Source organism: Pongo abelii, chromosome X (genome assembly GCF_028885655.2).
Source record: "Pongo abelii isolate AG06213 chromosome X, NHGRI_mPonAbe1-v2.0_pri, whole genome shotgun sequence".
Taxonomy (NCBI): domain Eukaryota; kingdom Metazoa; phylum Chordata; class Mammalia; order Primates; family Hominidae; genus Pongo; species Pongo abelii.
The window spans coordinates 43,959,492-43,986,433 of record NC_072008.2 but is presented as its reverse complement, the minus strand read 5'-3'; the positions used below and the strand labels follow the sequence as shown (position 1 = coordinate 43,986,433).

Here is a 26,942-nt window from a genome sequence, read left to right as displayed (position 1 = left end):
AATCAGATTATTAGCAGTGTGGAATATCAGGCAGTTGCCACTGTGGGCTGCCGAGCATCCATTCCCCTTTCCTGGTGGTATCCTGGTTTCTTTCTGGGAAATTGTCTCTCTTCTTTTCTGTATAGCGGTGTTGGGAGGATGGTCCCAGCTACCAGCTCCCATTACAGAAAATGATAAGTTAGATTTTTTTTTTTTATCTCTACACCCCTATCCCCAGCTCCTGGTATAGCCTGGCTGTGAGCCTGTTATCTGAGCTTGGCCAGTCATACACTCTCAGAGGACTCTGACCATGAAGTGGGTCACCCACATAGAGAAGAAAGTAGACTGTGAGTTTTCTTTCCCCATGGCCAAGTGTTGAGCAGATGCTTCCTGCTACAAAGACCATGGCTATGGTTCCTGCCCCTAACTTGCCAGAGCTCTCATGCTCTTTGCTCATTCTCAAGTGTGGTCCTCCAGCCTCACATCAGTTCTGTAGGTCCTCTCATTTCCTTTCAGTACATTCCCTCTTGTTAGCCTGAGTTGGTTTCTATTGCTTGGTACCAAGACCTCTAACATAAAGATGGCTCATTCATTATCAGAAACCATTAACTTCATTTCATTGTGTAACAGCCAAAGTGCTAAGAGAAGCAAGGGTGAGTAGAGGTGAGTCCCTAGGAAATAGACCAGAAATAGGTAGTTTATAAGGCCTTATTTGCTAATTTAATTTCTTTTACTTTAAAAATCAATGTCTTGTAAATGTTCATAAGGCCAAAATCTTTTCTACCAGTATAATTTGCATGATAATTTGATTTTTTAAATTAAAACATTTACTTGTAAAAAGTCTACTGCATGCACTGCAGAATACTGAAAGCTGTATTGGATTTTTTAAAGGGCTAAAACAAAACTCCTGACCATCAGGGCAAGGACACACGACATCACAAGCACGTGTATGCACACCTCCTAAATGAGTAAGAATATATGGCAGCCATTAAGTGACAGAGAAGTAATTTTCCCTTCCACATAGCAAATTAAAATAACCTTGGCAGAATATGTGATCTCGTTTCTTATCTGAAAATGTTATGTTGTAACGCTGCAATACAACTTTTTGAGACTCCAAATCCTTTATCATCATCACCACCATCATCACTAACATTTATTGAGATCCTTCTCTATGCCTGACACTGGCTAAAGCCCTTCATATGCATTATCTCGTGCAATGCTCACTCCAACCCTGTGAAGGCAAGCACTATTGATATTTCCATTTTATAAATAAGGAAACTAAAGCCCAGCGGCAGTAGCTAGGACATCATAGAATGTAAATTTCCTGCTCCCCAAGCCTTTGCTCATAAAACGTGCTTTCCTGCCTCCTATACAGTTGATGGAATGTGGAGATAGGTTTGTTCTAGAGGCATTTTTAAACTTCCAACTTTTTCTTTCCCAAAAGAAAGAGAACTTTGAAATGTGAAACTTAGAAATCTTCCACATGTACCTTTTCTGTTTCTAAGGAGTAAAAATAGAGACTTAAGAAGCTTCAGGGGTGGAAGACGACCACTGAGGGAACATAAACAGCTTTGGAAAATGCTAATGCATACTCTGAGAGAAATGGGCAAAGATATTTTACATAGAAAACAAAAATAGCTATGGAGAAGAGAGGGCCTGAGGTTAAGTAACAGTTCAGGGGCAGCCTCAGAGCAGCTGGTCCTTGTTATAATTCTTCCTTCAACTGAAATCTGGAAAAATCTACATTTTCCTCCGTAAAATAAATGTATAGTCAAGGAATAGTCTAATGCAAAACTGATCTTTGCTTTGGAAAAAAAAATTTATTAAAAAACATAAATATTGCCCGGGAGGCTGAGGCAGGAGAATTGCTTTAACTCAGGAGGTGGAGGTTGCAGTGAGCCAAGATTGCACCACTGCACTCCAGCCTGGGCAACAGAGAGAGACTCTGCCTTAAATGAATAAATAAATAAATATTCTCAATAGTCTGGGAACATAAAGAAAAGTATTATAAATATAACTCAACAAAATGTGTCCCACATTCCCAACGAAGTTCTTCACAGAAAGATGCCAACTTGAGTATGATTTCACACAAGGTCCAAAGACCCCTTGATCTGAGCCTTGATAAACAGAGGTGGCAGGAGAAGTAAAGAGTTCAAGGAAAGAGGAAAGTCTGGCCTGGCAATCATTTTAGAAATGGGAGCCACGGAATATTTTAAAAGAAAAGGCGGTGGTTCACACCTGTAATCCCAGCACTTTGAGAGGCTGAGACAGGCAGATCACCTGAGGTCAGGAGTCTGAGACCAGCCTGACCGACATGGCAAAACCCTGTCTCTACTTAAAAAAATACGAAAATTAGCCGGGCGTGGTGATGGGCGCCTGTAATCCCAACTACTTGGGAGGCTGGGGCAGGAGAATCACTTGAACCCAGGAGGCAGAGGTTGCAGTGAGCCGAGATCACGCCACTGCACTCCAGCCTGAGCGACAGAGCACGACTCTGTCTCAAACACACAAACAAACAAAAAAACCTGTCTCTACTAAAAATACAAAAAAAAAAAAAAAAATCAGCCAGGCATGGTGGCAGGTACCTGTAATCTCAGCTACTCGAGAGGCTGAGGCAGGAGAATTGCTTGAACCCTAGAGGCGGAGGCTGCAGTGAGCCAATATCGTGCCACTACACTCCAGCTTGGGCGACAGTGCGAGACTGTCTCAAAAGAAAAAAAAAAAAAAACAAGAAGACCATAAAGGCCCATAACATAAACTTCTTTGCAGTTGATAAAGGATTTCATCAATTAGTTTCACCCCTATCAGTTTCTGGCTCCTCTGTTCTCGTTTCACAGAAAACCCAAACCTGCTAAAAAGAAATGCACATGTGTGGGGAACACTTTTGCATGTGTGAATCCCTAAAGTAGTGCAGTAGGGGGGCCTGGAAGATGTCTTTTGGCTGAGTGAGAACTGCCTGACAGTGTGGACCCTCTCAGTCTCCAAAATGTGATTCTATAGTTTTCTCACCAAGGTGTCAGCAGTTTCTCAATACTAAGCCACTTCTCAGTAACGAATGCCTTCATGACCTAAGAGGGTGAAGCAGGCGCTCTGGGAATACTTCCAAATGATTACTGCTCTTTAAAAATAAAAGGAGAAAAATCTAGTGTAATGGTCAAGTTCATTTTGTACCTACACTCTGAAAGCTTACTAGTTTTCCAAAGCGGCCTTTAATCTCTAAAGGGCAGTGTCTTTGATACAGCAGAAATTGTTTATGTCAAGCAGAATGCAATGTCCCTGGAACCGTGCCCCCAAACACTTAAGTGACTTTGAGAAAGTACATCTTCAATCTACTAATGTTCATAATAACAGGAGACTATTGCCAGGAGATGGCAGTTTATGGCTCCCACATAATTCTTTATTGTTGGTCCTATAAGATAAGCTAAGTTTATAGTAAGCAAAATAGCATTTCCTGATTGGCACACTGGAGAGTTTCATCTCTCTGTACTTTTATATTTGAGTTAAGCAAAAGGAAGTGAGCGTTATTAGAGTATCATAAGTCACTGGGGAAGCTGCCAAATAGCCTTCTTTAATCATCTGGAAAATAGTTATCTTCCAGATTAATTTAGAAACATGCTTGTCCAGCTTATATGAATACCTTGAGACCCTTCTAGTCCCATTGTTTTGTGACAAAGCCTGTAAGATGAATCTTTTGATGATTTATTTTCTATAGTTTATAACAATGCTTTAAATTTTAAAATCATCTAAGAAGAGACCCATTAAATAGGATGGCAGTTTTGTGTTGTATTAATAGTTTACAAAAGCATTATCTTCCTCTTTCCAAATGCAGGTATCCAAGCTCTCTTCAAACATACATAGCTTCACTCTATCTAGAAAAAGCCTTCATACCCTACATGGAGACATCTGTCCTTTTCATTTGTCATCCTCTTTGCATTCTTTTAACAGTCCCACTCAAATGATGCCCCCATTGCCTTCATATCCTTCTTTTTTCTAACATCTGACTTGTATCCTCAAAAGTCCGTGGATGCCCTTTTCTCTATGGTCACCAATGAGCTCCCTTTAGCCAGATATGAAGGGATGTATCCATCCCATTAGCACTTGGCTGCATCTGACACCACCCCATCAGATAGTGCTAGTTGTCCCAAGCCTCAGCCTAGTTCCCCAAGACCCCTCCTTCTATGATCCACTGAATCCCCCAGAGTCTGATCCTTAGCCTTTTCCTTTCCTTCTGCCCACCCCTTTCCCATTTCCCTGGGGAACTCATCCACTCTCAAATTTGTTATTGTATTTGCACAGTCTTATGGTTTACATTTTTCATGCCTCTGCTCCATGTTTATGAATACCAAATTATCTATAACCTCTCACACCATTTCAAGGGCTGGCAGCACATTCCTCTGTGTTTGCTTATGACCTGATACTTCATATTATCAGCCTCTGTCTCAGGACTTGTACAGCTACCAATGCAATGGGCGCCTGAGTTGTGTAGTCCCATCTCTGGAAAAAGAGAACCACTAAACTCAGATATAAATGATGCCATACCATCAACAATGAAGGGTTTTATTTGTTTTTTTAGACAGGATCTTTCTCTGTCACCCAGGCTGGAGTGTAGTGTTGTGATAACAGCTCACTGCAGTCTCAAACTCTCAGGTTTAAGTGATTCTCCAGCCTCAGCCTCCCAAGTAAGCTGGGACTATAGGTGTGTGCCACTATGCATGGCTAATTTTTGTATTTTTATTTATTTATTTATTTGTGTTGTAGAGATGGGGCCTCACTTTATTGCTCAGGCTGGTCTTGAACTCCTGGGCTCAACTGATCCTCCTGTCTTGGCCTCCCAAAGTGCTGGGATTGCAGGCATGAGCCACTGTGCCTGGCCCCAACACTGAAGGGTTTTAAAAGAAATTTATGTCATCTTCTCCAAGGGATTCTAGTTATATACAGAAATTACAAACAAAACAGTTCAGATAGAAACAATAATGAGTTCTTCTGGTGGCTTTTGTGTAATTAAAGATAATTGACAGAGTTTTTAAAAAAATAGTTTTCCTCTTTCACAGATGCCATTAACTCAGGAGAAACAGGAAGTGTGAAAAAAGATGAAAATATCACATTGTGAGGACAAATAGCTATTTAACAGCTTTATTAACATATCATTCACATATCCTATAATTCATCCATTTATAGTGTACAATTCAATGGTCTTTGGTATATTCACAGAGCATGCAACCATCATCACATCTCATTTTAGAACATTTTCTTTACCCCAACAAGAAGCCCTTAATTATTAGTAGTCACTCTTCTTTCTCTGACACTGCATTTTGAAGAACTGCCAAACTATTTTCCAAAGTGGCTGCAACATTTTACATTTCTACCAGCAATGGATGGAGGTTCCAATGTCGCCCCATCCTGCACAACACTTATTAATGTCTGCCTTTTTTATTACAGCCATCCTGTTGGGTGTGAAGGGATATCTCATTGTGGTTTTGACTTGCATCTCCCTAATAACTAGTAACACTGATCATCTTTTCAGATGCTTATTGATCATATGCATATCTTTTTTTTGGCAAAGTATCTATTCAAGTCCTTTGTCCATTTTTGAATTGGGTTGTCTTTTTATTATTGAGTTGTTAGAGTTCTTTATATATTCTGTATACAAGTCCTTTATCAGATATATGATTTGCAAATATTTTCTCCCATTCTATGGATTGTCTTTTCAGTTTCTTGATGGTATACAAATGACAACACTTCAAAAACTTTTTTTGATGAAGACCAATTTATCTATTTTTTCTTCTGTTGCTTGTGCTTTCAGTATCATCAAATAAATCACCGCCTAACTCACAGAGATTTATTATTTTTTCTTCTAGGAGTTTTATATTTTTAGCTCTTATAGTTAGGTCTAAAATGAGTTAATGTTTGTGTATAGTGTGAGAAGAGGTCCAACTTCATTCTTTTGCATGTGGATATCCAGTTTTTCCAACACCATTTGTTGAAATAACTTATTTTACTTTTTGCACTGAGTTGTCTTGCCACCCTTGACAAAAATCAGTTGGGTGTAAATGTAAGGGTTTATTTCTGAAATCACAGTTCTACTCCATTTACCTATATGTTTATCCTTATACAAGTATACATTGTTTTTATGCAAGTACGCATTGTTTTAGCATACTAGCTTCATAGTAATTTTTGAAATCAGGAAGTGTGGGTCCTTCAAATTTGTTCTTCTCTTTTAAAACTGCTTTGGCTATTATGGGTCTCTTGCATTTACATATACATTTTAGGATCAATCTCCCAATTTCTGCAAAAACTGTCAGCTAGGATTTTGAAAGGAATTGTGTTAAAAATGTAGTTCAATTTGGGAAGTATTGTCACCCTAACAATATTAAGTCCATGAATACAAGATGCCTCCATTTATCTACATCTTTAATTTATTTCAGTGTTATTTTGTGGTTTTAGGTATATAAGTCTTGCACTTCTTTGGTTAAATTTATGGCTAAGTATTTTATTGTTTTTTGATGCTATTTTAAGTGAAGTTGTTTTCTTAATTTCATTTCAGATTGTTCATTGCTACTGTATAGAAATAAAATTTATTTTTGAATATTGATCTTGTATCCTGCAACCTTGATGAACTTGTTTAACAGTTCTATGAGTTGTTTTAGTCAGTATCAGGATTTTCTATATACAAGATCATGTCATCTGCAAATACAATTTTTCTTCTTTTTTTTTTTTTTTTTTTTTTTTGTATTTCTTGCCTAAGTGCCCTGGCTAAAATCCCTAGTACAATGTTAAATACAAGTGGCCAGAGTAAATATCTTTGTCTTGCTCCTGATTTTAGAAGGAAAGCTTTCAATCTTTTACCATTGAGTATTATGGTAGCTGTGGGTTTTTTGTAGATGGCCTTTATTAGGTTGAGGAAGTTCTCCTCTATTCTTAGTTTTTCTAGTGGTTTTATCACAAAAGGATGTTGAATTTTGTCAAATGTTTCTGCTCCATCTATTGAGATGATCACGTGTTATTGGTCCTTCATCCTATTAATATGGTGGTGCATTACATTATTGGATTTTTGTATATTAAACTAACCTTGCATTCCTGGAATAAATCCTACTTAGTCATGGTGTATAAACCTTTTAATATATTGCTAGATTCAGTTTGCTAGTATTTTCTTGAAGATTTTTGCATCTCTATATAGGGATATTGGTTTGTAGTTTTCTTGTGATGTCCTTGGTTTTGTTATTCGGGATAATACTGGCCTCATAGGATGAATTGAGAAATCTTTCCTCCTCTTGTATTTTTTTGGAAGAGTTTATAAAGAATTGGTATTAATTCTTCTTAAAACTTTTGGTAAAATTTACCAGTAAAGCCATTTGTGTCTGGGTTTGTTTCTGTGGGAGATTTTAAATTACTAATTCAATCTCTTTTCTTATTATAGGTCTATTCAATTTTCTATTTATTCCTGAGTAGTTTTGGTAATTTGTGAACCTAAATCTCTAAAAACACTTCCTGTGATAGCATCTCTTACTCTGATCTTTACAGGTGTTATATGAAAATAGTTTCCATGGTCATAAGTCTGGGAAATCCTGGTTTGCGTTCAATAGTCTTTTTTATTGCCAGGCTTCCTAGGACTCCTAATTTGTTCATGGGTATCTTGACTATCAAAGACAGGGATAGAATATGGAGTACTTCCAAAATTTATCTGAACACCAAATGCCCTGTTTTTGCAAAGTATTTTTACGATTAATGTTGCTTAGAAAACACTTGAGAAATATTCCCCTAGGCATTCTTCACATTCTGGCTTGCACTGGCAGAAGCATGACATAACACAGGAAAATATGCAATGAAATAGAAGCTGTGACAACCAGAATGTTTATTTTCCAAATGTTACACATGGGAATACAATTTCATTTGTATCCCTTCTGGACAAAAGGGCACATCATTCCACAACACCGAGGAGAAAGGAAGGAAATTGCTTGTACATCTAGCTAAAATTGCAAGTGCATCATGGGCTTCACGCTGAGTTTCTGCCCTTAGCCCATCCTCCTCGTAACAAGACAGTGCAGTGAGAAAGTACATAAGAGCAGGTAGGGAGGGGCCAAGGGCAAAGCAGAACTTCTTGTCAGCTAAGCTGTTAAGTGAGTGCATTCACCTTGTGTATCACAGTGTCTGGGAGGATATGGCCCTGCCCCCTACTACTAGATGAAGTTACTTCAGTGATGGCTTTATAACCATGATGGCGGAGATAGGGTGATGGCATGGAATGAAAGGGTGGATGAATTAAGAGCCATTATACTCTTAGCACCATCTTCCCAGCATTTAAACATCAGAACAGTATTTTTTTTTTTTTAATCTACAGATTAGGAAAAGTCACAGATACTCAGGACTACTCGACTGGCGGATGCTCAAATAATTATGTCAATTAGTGACTGTACCCATGTGTGTGTCCCAGGGTCCACTTTTGTCACCCACTGCTGGTCTGCAAGTGTGAGCCACAGTGATTTCCTCCCATTGTCTCTGAAGCCTGATTTTTTTTTCCAGAGACATTTATCTGCTAGATATGGCTATGGAAACTAGGCTACTGTGTACTTTGGCAAATATACAAAACTAAATCTCAGCCCGAGGTTCAGCGTGTATCATTTGAGTCTTACAAATTACAGGAGAGCTGTGGGAACGAAAGGTAATAGAATAGTTTACTAATCATTCTTTTTGTTTGAAAAACCTGACATGAGAAGTCTTCTAAATGAAAACAACTCAGTTTCACAGCCTTCAGGATCAAAGCATTCACTACACTGAACTATAATTAACTCTCAAGCTTTCTGTGATTCCATCAAGAATTTTCTTCTTCTGGTTGCATAAAACCCAAACACAAAGCAAAAACTTAAATGAAGTGCTATGAAAATAGTACTGGACTGTCAAATATCAGGTATTGACATTATTATCATTATTTGTCTCTTTTTGGTTTGAAGCTCTGTGTTTGCAAAGGTTAGTAATTAACTAGGCTTTTATGCCTGTCCCTCTTTCTCTCTCACTTCTGTAGGACCTTGAACCACTCTCATTATTATAACTTTCTCTTATCTCTAAAGTAGGAATAACTGTCACTTACTAAAACTCGGTGGCCCAGTACGTTTTCAAAAGGTATCTGTTCATTTAATTTGACATAGAAATGAAAAAGGTTTGAATCTGCAAGTGATACAGAGGGCTACATGGCCGCATCGATCCTATTAGGCAGCAGGATGAGGCAATGACAGAAAAGGTTTTCTAGCTGGCTCAACATGTGATCATGGGACAACTGAATTTCCCTTCTTCAGGAAGTGCCCAGAATGGACTACATATGGGATTCATTGGACATTAGAGGCTGTTTAAGATTTCAACTGTTAGAAGGCTACTTTGCAAAAGTTTGAAAATTAAAGATCAATGATTGAGTCTTTTGATTGGAGTAATGTGCATGCCACTGGGGTGAGGACAGGGGTTGCTGAGAAGAAATAGGAAGGAAGTAGAAAGCAAGGAGGAAGGAGGAGATTTTAACCTCTGAGAGGCAACTGCATTTTAACCTGAAAGGTCAGAACCTCCAGGAGTTCAGTTATTATGGAGACTAGAGCAATTTCTCTTGAGGAAGCTGCTCATATAATGTTTAATTCCATTCACAAAGTTCTTTTGGCCATTAACCCAAATGCTGAGGCCCTACATGATTATGTGGGATCACAAAGTCCCTCAGCCTGAGTGTGAGAGAAATCCTTTGTGTCTGACTTAACCGCCAGTGGGAGGGTGATGCTAGGTTACTTCTCAATGAATGGTTAGAAAACAATTCCTGTAGTGAATTAGTCCCTATTAGAAATGAATGGAAGGAAGATGAGAGGGGTTCTGTTGGATGGATGGCGGTGACAGTGGCACAACAATGTGGATGAACTTAATGCTACTGAATTAACTGTACACCTAAAAATGGTGAAGATGATAAATTTTATGTTAGTGTACTTTACCATTTTTTAAGAAAAAATCTAATAATTAACTTATTTTGCTATATATTGGGTTGTCGCTGAGTAGGAACTTTATATTTTTGAAACCAAATCTGAGATGTAACCCTGAGAGTTTATAGGAAGAAGGAGCCTCTGAAAGGAGATGGCTAATGCTGACCTAGCTCTCTAAACAGTGCAAAGCTTTAAGAGGAATTCTGCCATTAAGCTCTCTGGGAACTCACAAGCAGCAAATGAAGTCTTTTCAAAGTGAGCGGGGGGGAAAAAGAATGAAAGTTACTAAAAACTATTTTTTACCAGCTATCTTCAAATATCCTTATACTGGATACTGGATAGATCAAACTGAAAATATGTAAACATTTTTAGCCTCTCTGTTTTTAAAACCTACTCAGAATTGTAATTGAGAGAAGAAAGCAATCCTTCCTGTATTACCTCATTTCTATCATCAAAACAGAATTTCTTATCATGAGCACAGGCCTGTAACCACTTGCTTGTCCTTACCTAACTGGTGTTTTTGTTTTGTTTTGTTTTTCTATCTTCTACCCTGACTTATCCAAATTAGTAATACTTGTCAAGAACCACTTTAAATCCTTTCCTTTTTTGTTATTTTTAAAATCAGGCAGGATATAATGGCATAACATAAAATACTGGCCAATACTTGGGCCATACTTTGAATAATAAGTTTACATGGATCATTTAACAAAAATAATATATAGCCAGCAATTTCAAACCATGCCTTAGACCTCCAGATTTAGTATTTTAACAAAATAATAGAATCCATCTGTGGTCTTCAGCCTGCTGAGCCTAACTGGGACACACTGGGGGCTGTTTAGTTGCCAGGTGTTCACTGAAGGCCAGAGGACCTCTCAGACTACAGCTCAGGGTGCAAGAGAGGAGAAGCCACTGTGCCACATACAGCTCCCATGTACAACCACTGTGAACTGTGAACTGTGAAATATGAACTGTGTCACATACAGCTCCCATGAACGATGACCCCCATATCCACAGGAGTCCCTGTTTCCAAAGTGGCATCTTACAACTTCAGAGCCTGTTGGGATAAAGTGATTTTTGTCATATCTTGGAGCAGTTTATTAGAAGGGTTCACAAGTTAACTTTGGAATAAAAAACAAGGTGATGTAACCCACAGAACACTGGGCTCAGAGCTGGAAAGCCACACTTTGGCTCCTACGCTTTTTGAGTTGGGAAAAATAATGCTTTTTACTCCGAGGACCATTGGGAAGCTCAAGTGAGGTAAAACATGTATAGGTACATTACAGATGGAAGGCAATATTAATAGCATGGAATCAGGAGGGACGAATTTAGGTGTTTAAAAGAAAGGAGGCAAATATACAACAAGCAACATCCCTACAAGGACTTAACACTTTCCGCTTCTTGAGTTTCCTTCTGAGAGGGGTTGAAAGTGAAAATGTATCTTTCTTTGAAGACAAAAGAAATATCTTCTGTGAGTTAGTATGGACAAGGTACTAAAAGAAACTTAAAATGAAATGTCATGTATCCAAAAGAAATTCTGTTATAAGCCATGGGTCAAATTCTATTAGAAGTGAGGGGTTATATCTGGTAAGCATTAAGACAAACTCTGTTTTCTACATGGCCTGCTGGCTAAAACCAAGTTTCCCTCTTAGCAACAACAAAATTTACTTAGTATTCCAGAACATACACATTGTGAAAAGCCTTTGATTTCAGTCGTTGTCATAGAAACCTGGAGTAAAGGGCTGTGGGAAGAATAGAACCAATACAAAAAGAAAAAAAAAAAATTCTTGCTGAGCTGTTACTGTCAGCAAAGCCTATGTTGTTTTAAATAAATCTTTATCACACCATTCTCTAAAAACAAATGGGTGGTATATATTTATAGTCTCTACTTTTATTTAGAGAGGACGTGAAAAGCAGGAAGAACGTGAGAATGCATGTAATTGTCAATTTCTCCTTTGAAGTAGCCTCTGCAAAATGCCTTGCTCCATTTCTGGCTGGGTTCTCCCTCTCCATACCCCTCACCCTACCTGCATTATGATGTGCAGGAAACTCATGGAAAGAAAAAAAAAAATAGAATCCAACATTTTCATTTTTTTCTGCAAGACATAGCACTGCAAAATTTAACAAAAGATCTCCACAACTCAATGAAACACACTCATAATGATGGAGCATCTTATTTACTAATGCAAGTAATGAATCAATCCACTTGGCATTCAGGTCCAGCTGCTTCCTTTATGCCATGCAGAAGAGATGAACTGATAAAGAGAATGTTTTATTTTATTTATTTTTAAAATTATATTTTAAATTTTTTTGTAGCAATGGGGGCCTCACTATGTTGCCCAGGCTAGTCTCAAACTCCTGGGCTCAAGCAATCCTCCTGCCTCAGCCTCTCAAAGTGCTGGGATTACAGGCATGAGCCACCGCGTCCAGCCGATAAAGAGAATGTTTTAAACATATCTAGCTACTGCTTCCTGGCTTTTTGGCTAAGATCAAGTATAAAAATATCTAGCTGACGCCATTTAAGAATCTACTTTTAAGGCTCACAATGATATGATTAATTTATGTTAATTTCACAGATCAGATATAATCTCCCCAATAAAACCATGTCAAATTCACAAAATTCATAAAAGCTGCTCACTGTAGAAACCAGTCAGGAACATATTATATAAGAATCAGGATCTACTAAACCAGAATTAGAAGAGGGATTCTATTCACAAGATCCACGAAGGATACAGGCAAAAATGTTAGCTAATATTTATTTACTGTTCTTGTTTACTTGTCTTCTCTCTTTAGATTAGAAGGACCATGAGAGCAGAAATTTTGATCATTTATTCACCACTCTATCTGCAGCCTGGAACAATATCTGGTACAGAGTAGATTTTGTTCTGTAAATACTTATATATTTATCAAATACATAAATATAAATATTAAGCAATGAGTGAATTTAGCATGTCGATGTGAATCCTCTATGAACGTAGTAGATAGGCATAGTCTCAGAAAAGGAAGGGATCAGGTAGAGGAAACACCACTAAGGTGTATCCTCAGTATTCATCTGAGAGGCTCAGGCTTGGAACTATATACTGTCTTGTTAAAACTTGCACTGTAAACACAATCTAACAAAGGTAACGAGTAGTTCCTTGGTGAATAGTAAAAACCATCCTGGAGTAAGCTGAGACTAGATGTGCCACAGACTGTTGACAGTGTTTAAACAATTTAAACATTCTTTAAGGTTTCGCATTGGAAAAATTTAAGAGCTGAAGCAATCAGGGCCACAAAGATTATTGATTGGTTTATCTAGAAAATGGCAATCTTCCTCTTCTGTTTATTTACAGAAACGAATATTGACTGTATTAGATTATGAAAGCTGAAGTTGTCAAAAAGCAATGCAGAAAATGTCACAAAGACAATTTGCATTATTAACCCAATACACTATCACATTGGGGAAACACCCACTTTTCCCCTAGAAGTGGAGAAAAACAGTGAGAGTTAAGATATTTTAAAATAAGTAGAGTTACTTTTAGTATACAATTTATTAACCATCTTATCTGGAATATTGAATTAAATATCTTCCTGCTTTTCCCTAATATAGTTTCCTGATAATCATAAAAACATCTACTACAATGAGTACTTCTCATTCCAGAAATGATATGATGTATTGGAAAACACTAGCAAAAAGGCACTCATTCAGATCAAATAAACTAAACTTTAACCAACCCACTACTTTTTTGCCTTCACATTGCTGTCTGCCTTGGGTGAAAATATGTATTCTCTGAAAGGTTAAAGTATGTGAGAGGATGGCTTAATGATATGTATTTCTATTTTTCATCTTTTCATTTGATGAGATTAAGTATTCAATGAAAAGAATGATGCTTACCATCTTAAATGTGTAGCTATTTGAAAATAAGTACTAAAATTCAAAATAGAGCTTCAATCTTTGTTTTCTGACAGTTAAATGGCTGTTTTCCAGTTACTGCATCCATCAAACAATAACTAAGGCACAGTGCTTGTATCACAGCAGGTAGTTAACACTGCTCTTTCTGGCTTCCAGGCCAAAAGATTGAGCAAAATGGTCAACAGCACTGCATATGAGGACACAATGAAGGACACAGGATGACCCACCAGAAGAGAGCTGCCAGAAAGAGCCAGGACAAGCACACACTGTAAGGCAGCTTCCTGGAGTCCATAGTCCCTGACAGTAGAATCTGGACTAGCAAGAGACAGCATAAAGTCAAAAGACCTTAATCTGAATTCCCTTACTCTCTTAGGCAGGTTACTGGGCCTCTGAACTTCAGACTCTTTCTGTGAAATGGCACAATAACCCCTAACTTAGGATCCATGTGAGGGTTAAGATAATGGAGGTGAAGGCCCTGGCACAGGGCCTGGAACACACTGGGAGCTCAGTAGGGAGCGTGGTCATTATTATTACTATGGGAGTGGTACTGACCTTGAGGGATCAACCACAGCGGCTGTGATTTAAAGGTGCCATTTGTTGTCCAAAGTGTAGGCACGGTATGTGTTTTAGCACACACCTGCCACGTGCTGCATATGCAATAATTATGGTCTAATATTACCATTGTGTTGATGTCCATGGCCATGCAATGGCAAAGATCCAGAGGTTAACAATGCCTTGCATTCTTGTTTGTTTGGTTGTTTTTTGTTCTTTTTCTTTTTTTTTTTTTGAGACAGAGTCTCACTCTGTTGCCCAGGCTGGAGTGCAGTGGCGTGATCTTGGCTCACTGCAACCTCCACCTCCCAGGTTCACACCATTGTCCTGCCTCAGCCTTCCGAGTAACTGGTAGCTGGGACTACAGGCACCTGCCAGCACACCTGGCTAATTTTTTGTATTTTTAGTGGAGATGAAGTTTCACCGTGTTAGCCAGGATGGTCTCGATCTCCTGACCTCATGATCTGCCCGCCTCAGCCTCCCAAAGTGCTGGGATTACAGGCATGAGCCACCACGCCTGGCCTCTTTTTTTGTTTTTATTTTATTTTCTGCCTTACATTCTTGAAAGCAGCCTCAGGCTACCAAGTCCAATGCCATGGCAAGATACCTTTGTCCAGTAGGTTATGCAATAGTGTAGCCATATTTGTATTTTTGTGAAAGAAAAATATGGTAGAGTTGAGCAGTTCTCCCCTCCAGAAAGCTGAAGTTGTTTTTTCTTTAGGAACAGGACTATCGGGGTAGTGTGGACCTAACCTTACAGTGGGACTCAGCAGCAGCAACAAAATCAAAAAAGGGACCCTGGATGCTACTCTTAACATTTCTCTTTTCTTACTTAGGCACCTAATGTAACATGCATCATCTCCTTAAGTCTTTCCATTAGTTCATCCTCTATTAAAGCTTGCAGCAGGACCACCTTCTTAAAGTACGGAACAATTACACCTGGATTTCTAGAAAGCAGGGTTCCCAGTAAAGCCCAGAAAATTTCAGAGACATCAGAAAGTCTGACACTTAAGATACGTAATTTGTAAGGTCCTGTTAGGAAGATTGGACAGCATGTCACGATCTGTTGATCACTTTCAGGCAAAGTCAAAATTCTCAAACAGAACTTTATCATTTTAACCCCTCCATGCCTCCATCAAGAACAATGAGGAGCTAAATTACTTACAAAAGCTGCCTATGGGTGCCACTTTCAAACTATCACCTTAGCACCATGTTTTACTTTTTTTATTTCTTATTTTTATTTTTGGGATAGGGTATTGCTCTGTTGCCCAAGTTGAAATGCAGTGGCATGATCATGGCTCACTGTAACCTCGACCTCCTGGGCTCAAGCCATCCTCTTGCCTCAGCCTCCCAAATAGCTGGGACTACAGGACGTGCACCACCATGCCCAGCTAATTTTTTTATTTTTCATTGATAAGAGGTCTCACTATGTTGCCCAGGCTGGTCTAGAACTCCTGGTCTCAGATGATCCTCCCACCTTGGCCTCCCAAAGGGCTGGGATTACAGATGTGAGCCACCACACCCAGCCCAATATCAAGTTTTAGACTGGGCGTGGCTGGGAGACTAGCAGGTACCTAGCTTGAGGACATACTTGTAAATTTCCAGTTTTTTCCAGTTTTTCCCAGTTTTTAAAATGTACATAAAAGGAACATGAAACCAGAAGAAGAGTAAGAAAGTAGAAAAAAAAGTGGTCTTTCAATGACTGCATCTCCTCATCATATGACCCAGGCTTCAGTGATATTGACAGTGAGATACCTTACTATAGATGTGTGTGAGGACAAACAAACATTGGAGGTCCAGCACATCTCCATTCAGAGTCCTCAGTTTCATTTTCTAGGCCATATATTGGGATAATGAAGAGCATGCACTCAGGGGTTAGGTAGACTGTTAGTAGTTTTATAGCCTTGTCAAGTCACTTTAACCTCTTTGAACTTCTGGTTTCTCATATGTAAAATGGGGATGATAATGCCTGCCTAGCAGGGTGGATGTAAGGATTTAATGAGTTCATGCATAAAAAGCTTTTAGTTGTTGTTTATTGTTAGCCTCCAGGCAAACTAAAAACCTCTCAGCCTCTGAATCTTATCAGCATGAATCTGCTCAGATTCCAAGATAATCATCACACTCATTTGCTTCCCAGTTGGAGTGGAGAGTGAATTTACATGGCTGTTTAATTAGTAGTTGAGTGCAAAGGGTTTGGTCTCTCTCCCTATATTAAATGTGAGAATACAGGTAAAAGTGCTTAATAAATGTTAGCAGCTATTATTCTCACTGTTGTTATTACTTACTAGTCCATGGAAACACTATGCAGTGCAGAAAAGAGAAAATGAGGAAGCAAAGGGGTTTTTCCTTTTTGATCACGGCCTGTTGTAGCCAGAGTTCCTAAATACTTTGTGAAATTTTTTATACCTTCTTCATTCCTCCCTTGACCTCTGAACCCACAGTTTTTCTAAAGACTACTGATTTTCAAGTCCAACAGAGCTTAAAGGTAAAAAGAAAAGAAAAGAATAAAAAGACTACTGATTTGCTTTTTCACATCTGTCACCACCAGACTATCCCAAGTATCTCAAACCACGTGGCTATCAGAGTTTACAAAGGTTTCTGGTCTCTCCTGATTGGTTATCAGTGTACATATGTCACAAGTATCCTCAACTCCCAGGACACACTCAAAGCCCTGTAGCCTCCGGACCCACAGTTATTGCCCGAGGTGAAGTAGGGGAAGGGATGTATTTGTTGAGAAGTGATGTGGTTTTTGGTGTGGGAATCCTGACATTAGAATGAGTAAATGACCCCTTCCTCAGTGACACTAGCTCTAGGAAGTAGGCTGCAATGTCAGATGGGAACTTTGATTTCTCAAGGCATGTTTCCAGACTCCAGCCACTCCATGTTTGGCTTCAGTGAGAAAGAATAACATTGGCAACAGCTGTGGATATCAGTGGCTAGAGTTTAAACAATCTCTTGTTTAAACAGTAGGAAACTGCACAAACAAGCTAGACTTCCCAAGAGTGAAGGCCAGGTACAGAGGAAATAAAGCATTCCAAATAATGCCAGGTAAGAATGAGGATGAATAACCAGTTCAAAGGCTAAAGAAGTGGCCTCAAACTCTTGTGTTCCTTGGGGCTCTAGAGTTGCTTCCTAGGTTGCTCAGGGATTCCCTGTAGCTGGGGGAGGGGAGTGTGTGTGTGTGTGTGTGTGTGTGTGTGTGTGTGTACATGTCTGTTGCAGGCACCTGCCGCCCCCACCCCTGTGGCCTTCAAATGCATTAGGAGGGAACCCAGAGCCTCCCATTCCTACTCTCCGGGAGTGAGGATAGCTTGTGAGGGCCACTGAGGGTGACAGGGAGGAAGGTCAAGCTGAGTCATAATATCCTGCAGTGATTCCAGGAGACTTTAGCAATTTTTTTCAAAAGAAAAAGAAAAAAGAAAACAAGAAAAGAAAGGCAAATGCTACTTCAAAGTCAAGAGCCTACTTTTACAATTGCTTTGAAAGAAAAATAACTAAAAACAAACCAAACGTTTTCTCAAATAAAATGTTTCCCTATCAGTCACTTGGGTGAAAAGTCAGCCTTACCTTGACATATTGAACGAGACGCTCACTGACATTCACTTTGTAAGTCTCTATGCCCAGCTCCTTAGACAAGCGTAAGATTCTGTTTTGGGTTGGTCCCACATAAGCTCCACCAACATCTACGTAATCAACATGCTCATTCTGCAAAAAGAGAAAAATTGGTCAGAGGACTTTAGTTAAAACTTGGAAAAATGTGTCTTGTAAAAAAATAACCGCATTTATTTTTTTAAAAGTTAATTGTGCCTTACGTCTCCCCTATAAAGAGCAACTGAAAATGGCAATCTTTCCTTGTCCACTCAAGAACTGGGGCACAATCCTGTCTAACACTCATCACTAAGCACCATCATTTGGTAAAGCTATTGGTAAGGCCAATTCAGCAATACAATGCATAAAAGATAAAGAACACTGTAGTATATTCTGCCAGTTTAGATCCTTTACGAAACATTTAAATTATTATGTGAGCTTCTGTCTGGTGTTATTCCTGGAGAAGCCACCCAAAGCCTAATTCCCTAATTTCCACCAGGTGAAATCTTAAATCAGTCCACACTGATGGCTCTAGATGCTATTTTAAAACACTTCCAGGAAAGAATGTGTCATAGGAAAAGAATACAAGAAGGTATAAAAAGATTCACATATCACTAAATTATTTACAAATATGCAAACCCTCTATCATAAACTAAAATTGTTTACTTCCTCCCTCATAAATACAGTTCTCCATGCTTTTCAGCTGTTTTTATTAATTGGCAAGTCCCAATGATTTAATCAATAATTGAATATTGGTGGGCTGCAACCCCTCCGTGGTTTTTCTTTTTTAATAAAGGGTCTGTGTCTATTTCGTTGTGTATACCAGTTCTCAAGCATGTTGTCATTCATTTTTTCCTTGTTTGCCTGATTATTTTTTATTGAATGCCACTCATTGCACTTGAAAACATGTAGAAATCATTTGAATCCTAGGAAGATGATATCTTTCTCAGAAAGGATTTATGTTTGCTTCTGCCCACAGCCTGGGACTCTCACAGTACCAGATAACTTTATTTCATTTTCAGTACCTGAGAGGATTTGAAGCTGGGCCGAAATGCACATTTGGCCTAGTTTTCTTGCCATTCACCCTTGGTCCTTAGATGCAGCCCAACCCACAGCACAAGGAGTTGACAAACACTCCCCCAGAAATCAGTACACACTTCATGGGGCTCTGGACTTGACCTGTCACCCTAGCTTTGCACTAGGTCCAAAGCACTGCTCAGCCTTCAGGAGCTTCTTCAGTGGTCAGCAACTCCCCCTGCCACCCAGGGAAAAGTAGGTTAATCCTTTCCAGATGTTGGCCCAGTGATTCTTCACTATCTTGTTAGCTTGCTGGCTCTTTAATGCTTTAAAGATGTGTGTGTGTGTGTGTGTGTGTGTGTGTGTGTGTGTGTGTGTGTGTCTATACAGTGCAACTTGTCTAGCCTCTTTGTATTTTGTTATAATTTACCTAATCTGCTATTTCCAGAAAATTGTCTAGTATTATTCAACATTTCCTTCCTGGAGCTACCCAACGTGATATTATCTTTCTGTTGGAGGATATGCTTTGCTAACATTTTGTTTAGAATTTTTATATCTATGTTTATAAGCAATATTGAGACTGGTCTATGATTCTCCTTTCTTCTACTGCCTGGTCTGTTTTTTGCATTAGAGTACTGCTAATCTCCTTAGTTAGTGATCATACTTTTTTCTATTCTCTAGAAAGGTTTGTACGTAAATAAAGTGATCCATTCTTTGAACATTACATAGAACATACCTGTAGAACTATCTAGGCTTGGTGATTTTTTTAGGGAAAATCTTAAACTAGACATTTAATTTATTTTTAGGTTAAAGCACTACCCATCTTTTCTATTTCCAGACTAATCAGTGTTAACTTTGACGAATTATATTTTTCTCATAATATGTACATTTCATATATGTTTCAAAACTGTTGGTTTAATGTTCATAGCATCTTCTTTTCATTTAATTATTCTTTATTAGCATCAGTAATTATATCTTCATTTTCATCTTTTTTATTATTTTTTTTGAGACAGGGTCTTACTCTATCAGCCAGGCTGGAGTACAATGGCATGATCATGGCTTACTGCAGCCTCGACTTTCCTGGGCTCTATGAATTCTCCCACCTCAGCCTCCTGAGTAGCTGGGATCACAGGCATGTGCCACCATACTCAGCTAATTTTTGTATTTTTTGTAGAGTTAGAGTTGCTCAGGCAGATCCCGAGCTCCTAAGCTCAAGCAATACACCTGCCTTAGCCTCCCAAAGTGCTGGGATTACAGGCGTGAGCCCCACATCTGGCTCTCATCTCTTATTTATTTGGGCTGTTTCTTTTTCTGGAAAAATCTTATCAGACACTTCTTGTGTATCTTTAATAGGTCTCTTCAAAGAATCAACTTTTATTTTATTGATCCTCTTTGTTGGGTGTCTATCTTCTATATCATTGATTTATGCCCTTTTTACCCCTTCTTTGGATTTATTTTGCTCTTAATTTTCTAACTCTTTGCATGATTAGCTTATTCATATATAGCCTTTTTCTTTTCTAATGGAAGAATTTAGACTATACATCTTCTAAGTATTGCTTTAGCTGCATCCACGACTTTATATTTTCCATTATTTTGCAGCTGTAAGTATTGTCACAAAGAAAAGGAAAAAAAACAAGCCTATTTTTATTTATGTTTTCCATCTGAATTTACGCTATCCATATGATATGAAAAACCTTGGGCAGAAAATTTAAAGTGTCAAGGAGGGTGGTAGAAGTAGACTTAAGTCCTTTTCCCCTAGGCCTCAAATAATTTACACACAGATAAAGTTCCATGGAAAATTAGCAACCAACGGCCAAAAGTTACAAAACATACGTGCAAACAAGGCACCAAAAGAAAATAAGCAGAAAAAATAATCCAGAAAGATTTTGTAATAGTTGAATTATACACAGAATCTAAAAGTACTATGCAATATATTTTAAATAAAATAAGTCATTAAAACTAGGAGCAGGGGAAAAGAAACTGAAAATATTATCAAGTAGATTAAAAAATAACTGCTAGTAATAAAAATGTACTAATTAAAATTTTAAAAACTCCGTGAATGGATTAAACAGTATATTTGACATAGTTAAAGAGTGAGTAAACTGCTAGATCTGAATAAATTATCTAAAATGCAGTTCAAAGATAAAGAATTGGAAAATATGTTGAGGAGGTAGTTAAGACATGGAAAATGTTGTCAAAATATTAAGTAGTATAAAAAAATAGTGGCTGAGGATTTACCAGCATTGTTGGAAGATAAGAAACCCAAGAGGTCCAAAGAATGATAAATAAAAAAGAATTTCTCACCCAGACACAGAGAAACTGCAGTATACCAAAGAAAAGAGCTCCTAAAAGCAATTCTTTTTCAGAAAACAAAAGAGGCAAATCATACATACTCTGAAAAAAATCAAAAATTAGACTTATGAGTAACTCTTCAACAATAAAAATACAAGCCAGAAGATAGGGGAATAATATCTTTGCTGTTCTGAGAGAAAAAAAAGAGGAAGAGAAATTCTAAGTAGAATTTGTTACCTGTTAGAACTATGTTTTTGTCAAGCTGACAAATGTTCAGAGTTTAGGACCCAGATTGGAGGAAAGGGTGTGTTTCAAGTAGAATGAAAATGGTTACAAATAAAAGGTCTGAGATTCAAGAACAGACAGTGAACAAAGATATTGGCAAAACTTTAAAGAAAATTAAGCAACATCAACAATAGAATAAAACAAAATTAATAATGTCTGAGAAACATACAAACTTGAAATACTTTTATAGTTTACAGATTGGAAGAAGGGTGCTCACAACTGAAGCATGAAAGCTTTTGTATTTTTTAGTAGAAAGATAGTATATTGATAAACTTTAGACTACATTGAGTGTTAATATAGTTAGAAAAATTGTCTGAAAAACATTGGTCTGACTATATAACTTCCAAACAAGTAGAAGAAAAAACTTAAAAAGAAAACAAAAAGAAGAAAACCATTAACCCAAAAGAGGGAAAGAAAGAAACCAAGAGGAAAACTGTTAAAGTAGGACAAATGGAAAGCCATAATATAATAAAGTTAAAACATTTAAAAAAGAAATCATAACAAATACTGATGGACCAAGTTTGTCAATTAACTCCACTAAAAATGCAAAAATTAGTTGGGTGTGGTGGCAGGCGCCTGTGATCCCAGCTACTGGGGAGGCTGAGGCAGGAGAACAGCTTGAACCCAGGAGGCGGAGGTTGCAGCGAGCTGAGATTACGCCACTGCACTCCAGCCTGGGCAACACAGCGAGACTCCGTCTCAAAAAAAAAAAAAAAAAATTAAAAATCCTGTACCCCCTGAATCTAAAATTTAAAAAAAGGAAAAAAAGTCAGAATAAAGAAAACTCTGAAAGATAAAGAGATATACAAATACTAATGTAAGCTGTTATAACTATATTAATATCAAAGAAAACCTTAAACAAAATAAATCTCAGTGAAATAAGTGTCACTACGTAATGCTAAAAGATCCAGAAGGCTAACCAAGTTTAAACTTGCATAAACTGAGTAATATAGCTTCAAAATGTAAGCAACATTTGACAGGAACCAAAGATAAGTGCCCAGTAGAACAGAGAATTTTTAACATACTTTTAAAAGTGAATAATAGATTAAGCAAACAAAAAAGAAGGAGCACAATTAAGCTTATTCTAGTGGACATATATAAAACTGCATATAGTTTTTAGAGACTACATGTTCTTTTCAAGCAGAAATTAGAAGATCTTTGAATATTAACCATGTGCTTGCTAGGTTATAAAGTGAGCCTCAAGGATTGTTACCATAAAACAACATTCTTTGACCACAATGCAGTGATGACGAAAAATAACTGAAAAACATTCCAGCTGTAGAAATTAAAACACACCAGCCTGGCCAGTGTGGTGAAAACCTGTCTCTACCGAAAATACAAAAATTAGCCGGGCATGGTAGCATGAGCCTGTAATCCCATCTACTCAGGAGGCTGAGGCGGGAGAATTGCTGGAACCCAGGAGACAGAGGTTGCAGTGAGGTGAGATCGTCCTACTGCACTCCAGCCTGGGCGACAGAGTGAGACTCCGTCTCGAAAAAAAAAAAGCAAAAACTCCTAGCAACATGGATCTAAAGACTGTAATACAGAAGTCTGCTGGTATATTCAAGAAATAGCAAGGAGGCCAAAGTGGCCGGAACAATGTGAGCAAGGAAAAAAATTGAAGATGAGGTTACAGAGGTTATTGGCAGAGCAGGTCACGTAAAGCCTCACAGGACATTGTAAGGACATAGGCTTTGGCTGTCAGTGAGAAGAGGAGCCCTTGGAAGGTCTTGAGCAGGGAAATGCTAAAATCTGACTTATATTTGAAAGGCTCACTCTCACTGATGCACTAAGAAAGAACAGAACGTAGGGGGCAGGAGTAAAAGCAGGAAAATCAGGAGCCTACTGTAGTAATCTGGCCTAGAGATATAATGGTGGCTCCCACCAGGAGATAGCGGTGGAAGTGGTGGGAAGCGTTGAATTCTGGATATGTTTTGAAGGCAGGGCCAACAGAATTTCCTGACAAAACAAATGAGGGTCTGGTAGTGTTGAGCATGACTCTGAGTTTTTTCAAAGTTGCCATCTTCTAACATGGGCAGCTGGAATAGCGGCCTTGAGGAAGATCAGAAGTCTAGTGTTGGATGTGTTATGTTTGAGATGTCTATGCAACATCCAGGAGATCTACAAATTTCTAACTTCCATGTCAGATGAGCACAGCCTATTGTATTCAGCATTTTACTTATTTCAATGAGGAGTTAGGGTTTCCATTCTGCCATAATACCAGAAATGAAGTGTTTCTGTGACTTCTTTAATGTGCCCTCATATGATGTTTATTCTCTCTTTTAGTAACCATCAGTGCTGTCCTTCAAACCTCTTCTAATCTCCAACATCCATTTTAAGATATAAAGAACAAAACTGGAATCAGTACTCCAATAAATTTCTGGGCTTTAACAAAGACAGCAAGGGGACTCCTGGGAGTTTCCAAACATGATGTCTTTAGAACGCTGACACTATCTTTAAAGCAAATAATCCTAAATGAAGCAGTAAAAAGAGTGAGGCATTTTGCAGAATGTTCCTTTACAAAGTAAGAACATTCTAAATGAGGTGCCTCAAATTCAGCATGAAGACACTAGAAGCGGTAACACTGTATTCTACTATGTTGCACCTCAGTCTTTGGGGTCTTGATTTAGATCTCACTACTCAGCCTTTGAAGAGGCCACAGACATGCAACAATATTGGAAACAAATACACCAACCCTGTGGCAGCCCTGCAGGCATTTCAACTTTATTAATTTGACTCTGAAGAATCATGGATGAATCACATTAGGAAAAATGGGGAAGTTCTGAACTAATGGAAGACGCATCTGAACAGCTTGCCAGGTAATACCAAATTTGACATTCTGGTACTCAGAAATCCATAGTAGCTTTTATGGCATCTCCTCCCAAAATTATCCTAATTGATTATGTTATTAGAAGCAATTTTAAAAATATTTGCTTCAGTTTCTTATTAAATACAATTTTCATGCCTGTTTCCTTTTTTAAAATTTTTAATTTTTTGAATCAGGGTTTCACTCCTGTCACCCAGACTGGAGTGCAATGGTGCAATCTCGGCTCACTGCAATCTCTGCCTTTCGGGCTCAAGTGATTCTCCTACCTCAGCCTCCCAAGCAGCTGTGACTACAGGTGTACACCACTGCACCTGGCTACTTTTTGTATTTTCAGTAGAGATGGGGTTTCACCATGTTGCCCAGGCTGTTCTCAAACTCCCAAGCTCAAGTGATCCACCTGCCTTGGCCTCCCAAAGTGCTGGGATTACAGGTGTGAGCCACCATGCCCAGCCTCCATGCCTGTTTCTTAAAGCCCTCTTTTTCTCCTTCTCATCATTTGGAGTATAAATGCTAAGTCCTAATTTCCAAGCATTTCGGAGATTCCTTTCTCACATTGCTAAGGGGGGTGTAATATCATGCTGAATAGACAATAACGGTTCCTGTGTGGTGCTGACATATATAAATGACACAGCATGGCAAAGTAATTGGGGCCAATAACACAGATGGGGACAAGTATGTTGGAATTCTCATTTCCCTTATACAAAGAAACTTGTTCTTAACTGAAAATCCGCAACATGACTGATGCTCCTGTTTAATAACCAAAAGGTTTTAGAGATAAGAAAAATAGGGCTAAGGGACAACTCAATAACTATCTCCAAAATGAAGGAATATTTTTCAGAAAATGACAGAAGAATCATATCTAATAAAGGCATACAGGCAGAAGATGCAACTCTTCATTTGTACTATAACACGCTGCCTTCAATTAGAATTTGAAGATGGAAGGGAGTTTCTTCAAGGACATTTAGATAGTATCTTATTACACAGATGAGAAAACTGAGAGGTAAAGTGCTAATAGGACTTATCCAAGACATCATGTCAAGTCAGTACAGAGGCTAGAATCCCAGTCTCCTCACTCCCAGACCAATAGCTTCCCAGTGGACTACATCTAAGGGAGCACTCAGAAAATTTAATCCGGATTGGCATTAATTTAAGGCAAGCAAGAAAACAAATGCCATAGAGTAGCACTTCTATAGTGTTCCCTGGAGATGTTGTCAAAATGCAGATCCAGATTCAGCAGTTCTGAGACAGGGCCTGATATTCTGCATTTCTATCAAAATCCCAGTTGATTCTGGGGCTACTGACCCACAGACAACACTTTGCATAGCAAGGCTGTACAGCACCCTTAGAGCTGAGCAAAGCAGAAATAGGCCTAGATACATCCCTGTATCTAAAAAGGTAGGAAGCAAATGACAGAAGGGTAGCATGGTACAATGTGGCTGAAATCGCTGCTATGAAATCCTAATTCAAATGTTGTCTGTAGGCTACTCCAATACCCATTGATATTTCCTCTCCCATGCCTGCTTCTATTATGTAGCCTAGTATTGTGAAATACTTACTTTCCCAGGATCCCTGACAGCTGAGGGTAGCCATGTGACTCAACTCTAGCCAATGAGACTAAAGCAAATGTCTGCTGGGGTCTTTTGGCGAAGGAAAAGCTTAGTTGCAGATAAGGCTAGTGCCACCCTTTCACTCTCCTTTCAGCCTTGAATGAGAACTTGATGCTTAGAATCTCAGCATCCATCTTGTTACCACAAGACAATAAGCTTACATGCAAAGAATATCAGAGCAGGGCTGGGTGCGGTGGCTCATGCCTGTTATCCCAGCACTTTGGGAGGCTTCAAGGCCAGTGGATCACCTGAGGTCAGGAGTTCGCAACCAGCCTGGCCAACATGGTAGAACCCAGTCTCTACTAAAAATACAAAATTGGCTGGCGTGGTGGGGGGTGCCTGTATTCCCAGCTACTCTGGAGGCTGAGACAGGAGAATCACTTGAACCTGGGAGACGGAGGTTGCAGTGAGCCAAAATCACACCATTGCACTCCAGCCTGGGCGACAAGAGCAAAACACCGTCTCAAAAAAAAAAAAAAAAAGAAAAAGAAAAGAAAGAATATCAGAGCAGAAAGAAGAGCAAAAAGCAAGAGCACCAGCCTGGACTATCTACCACCAGACTTCTGTGAAATAATCAAATGTTTGCATTGCTTACGCCATTCTGTTATTAGTCTAACTGAAGCATCTTCTAGTTAGATAGATGCTTCCTCTCTTTCCAGTCACTTCAACAGTCTAGTTTTGTCTTTACTCTCAATCCCTAGTCTTTAACACTCTATTTGTGTACTCTAGCAAAGGGGCTCATTAATTAATGAACTTCTAACTGTCAAATGCGAGGGTTTTTGTTGTTTTGTTTTGCCTTCATACCGTGTCAGTTGACTGTTGAGCACCCCTTCCTCTTTCGTCCACTGACTTACCCATTGCTGGTCTAGTCTGGTCCTCCTCTTCTGCCTCTAGTACTTCTCTCTGGCTCTTCTCCCTTTCTCCCCCACTTTTATGTGCAAAAACTTCCATCTTTGCCC

The 26,942-nt window shown here is 38.7% G+C and overlaps 1 protein-coding gene across 2 annotated transcripts in view; it reads right to left on the bottom strand.

The window, feature by feature from the left end:
* The window catches only part of MAOA (monoamine oxidase A), a 138,012-nt gene that overhangs the window by 35,421 nt on the left and 75,649 nt on the right, over positions 1–26,942 (bottom strand). For both annotated transcript variants that reach the window (XM_054543972.1, NM_001131441.1), the window contains 1 exon segment: positions 17,935–18,072. Coding sequence is in view for 1 of the 2 variants with exons in the window: in NM_001131441.1 (NP_001124913.1) it covers positions 17,935–18,072 (138 nt within the window). In the remaining variant the exon portion in view is untranslated.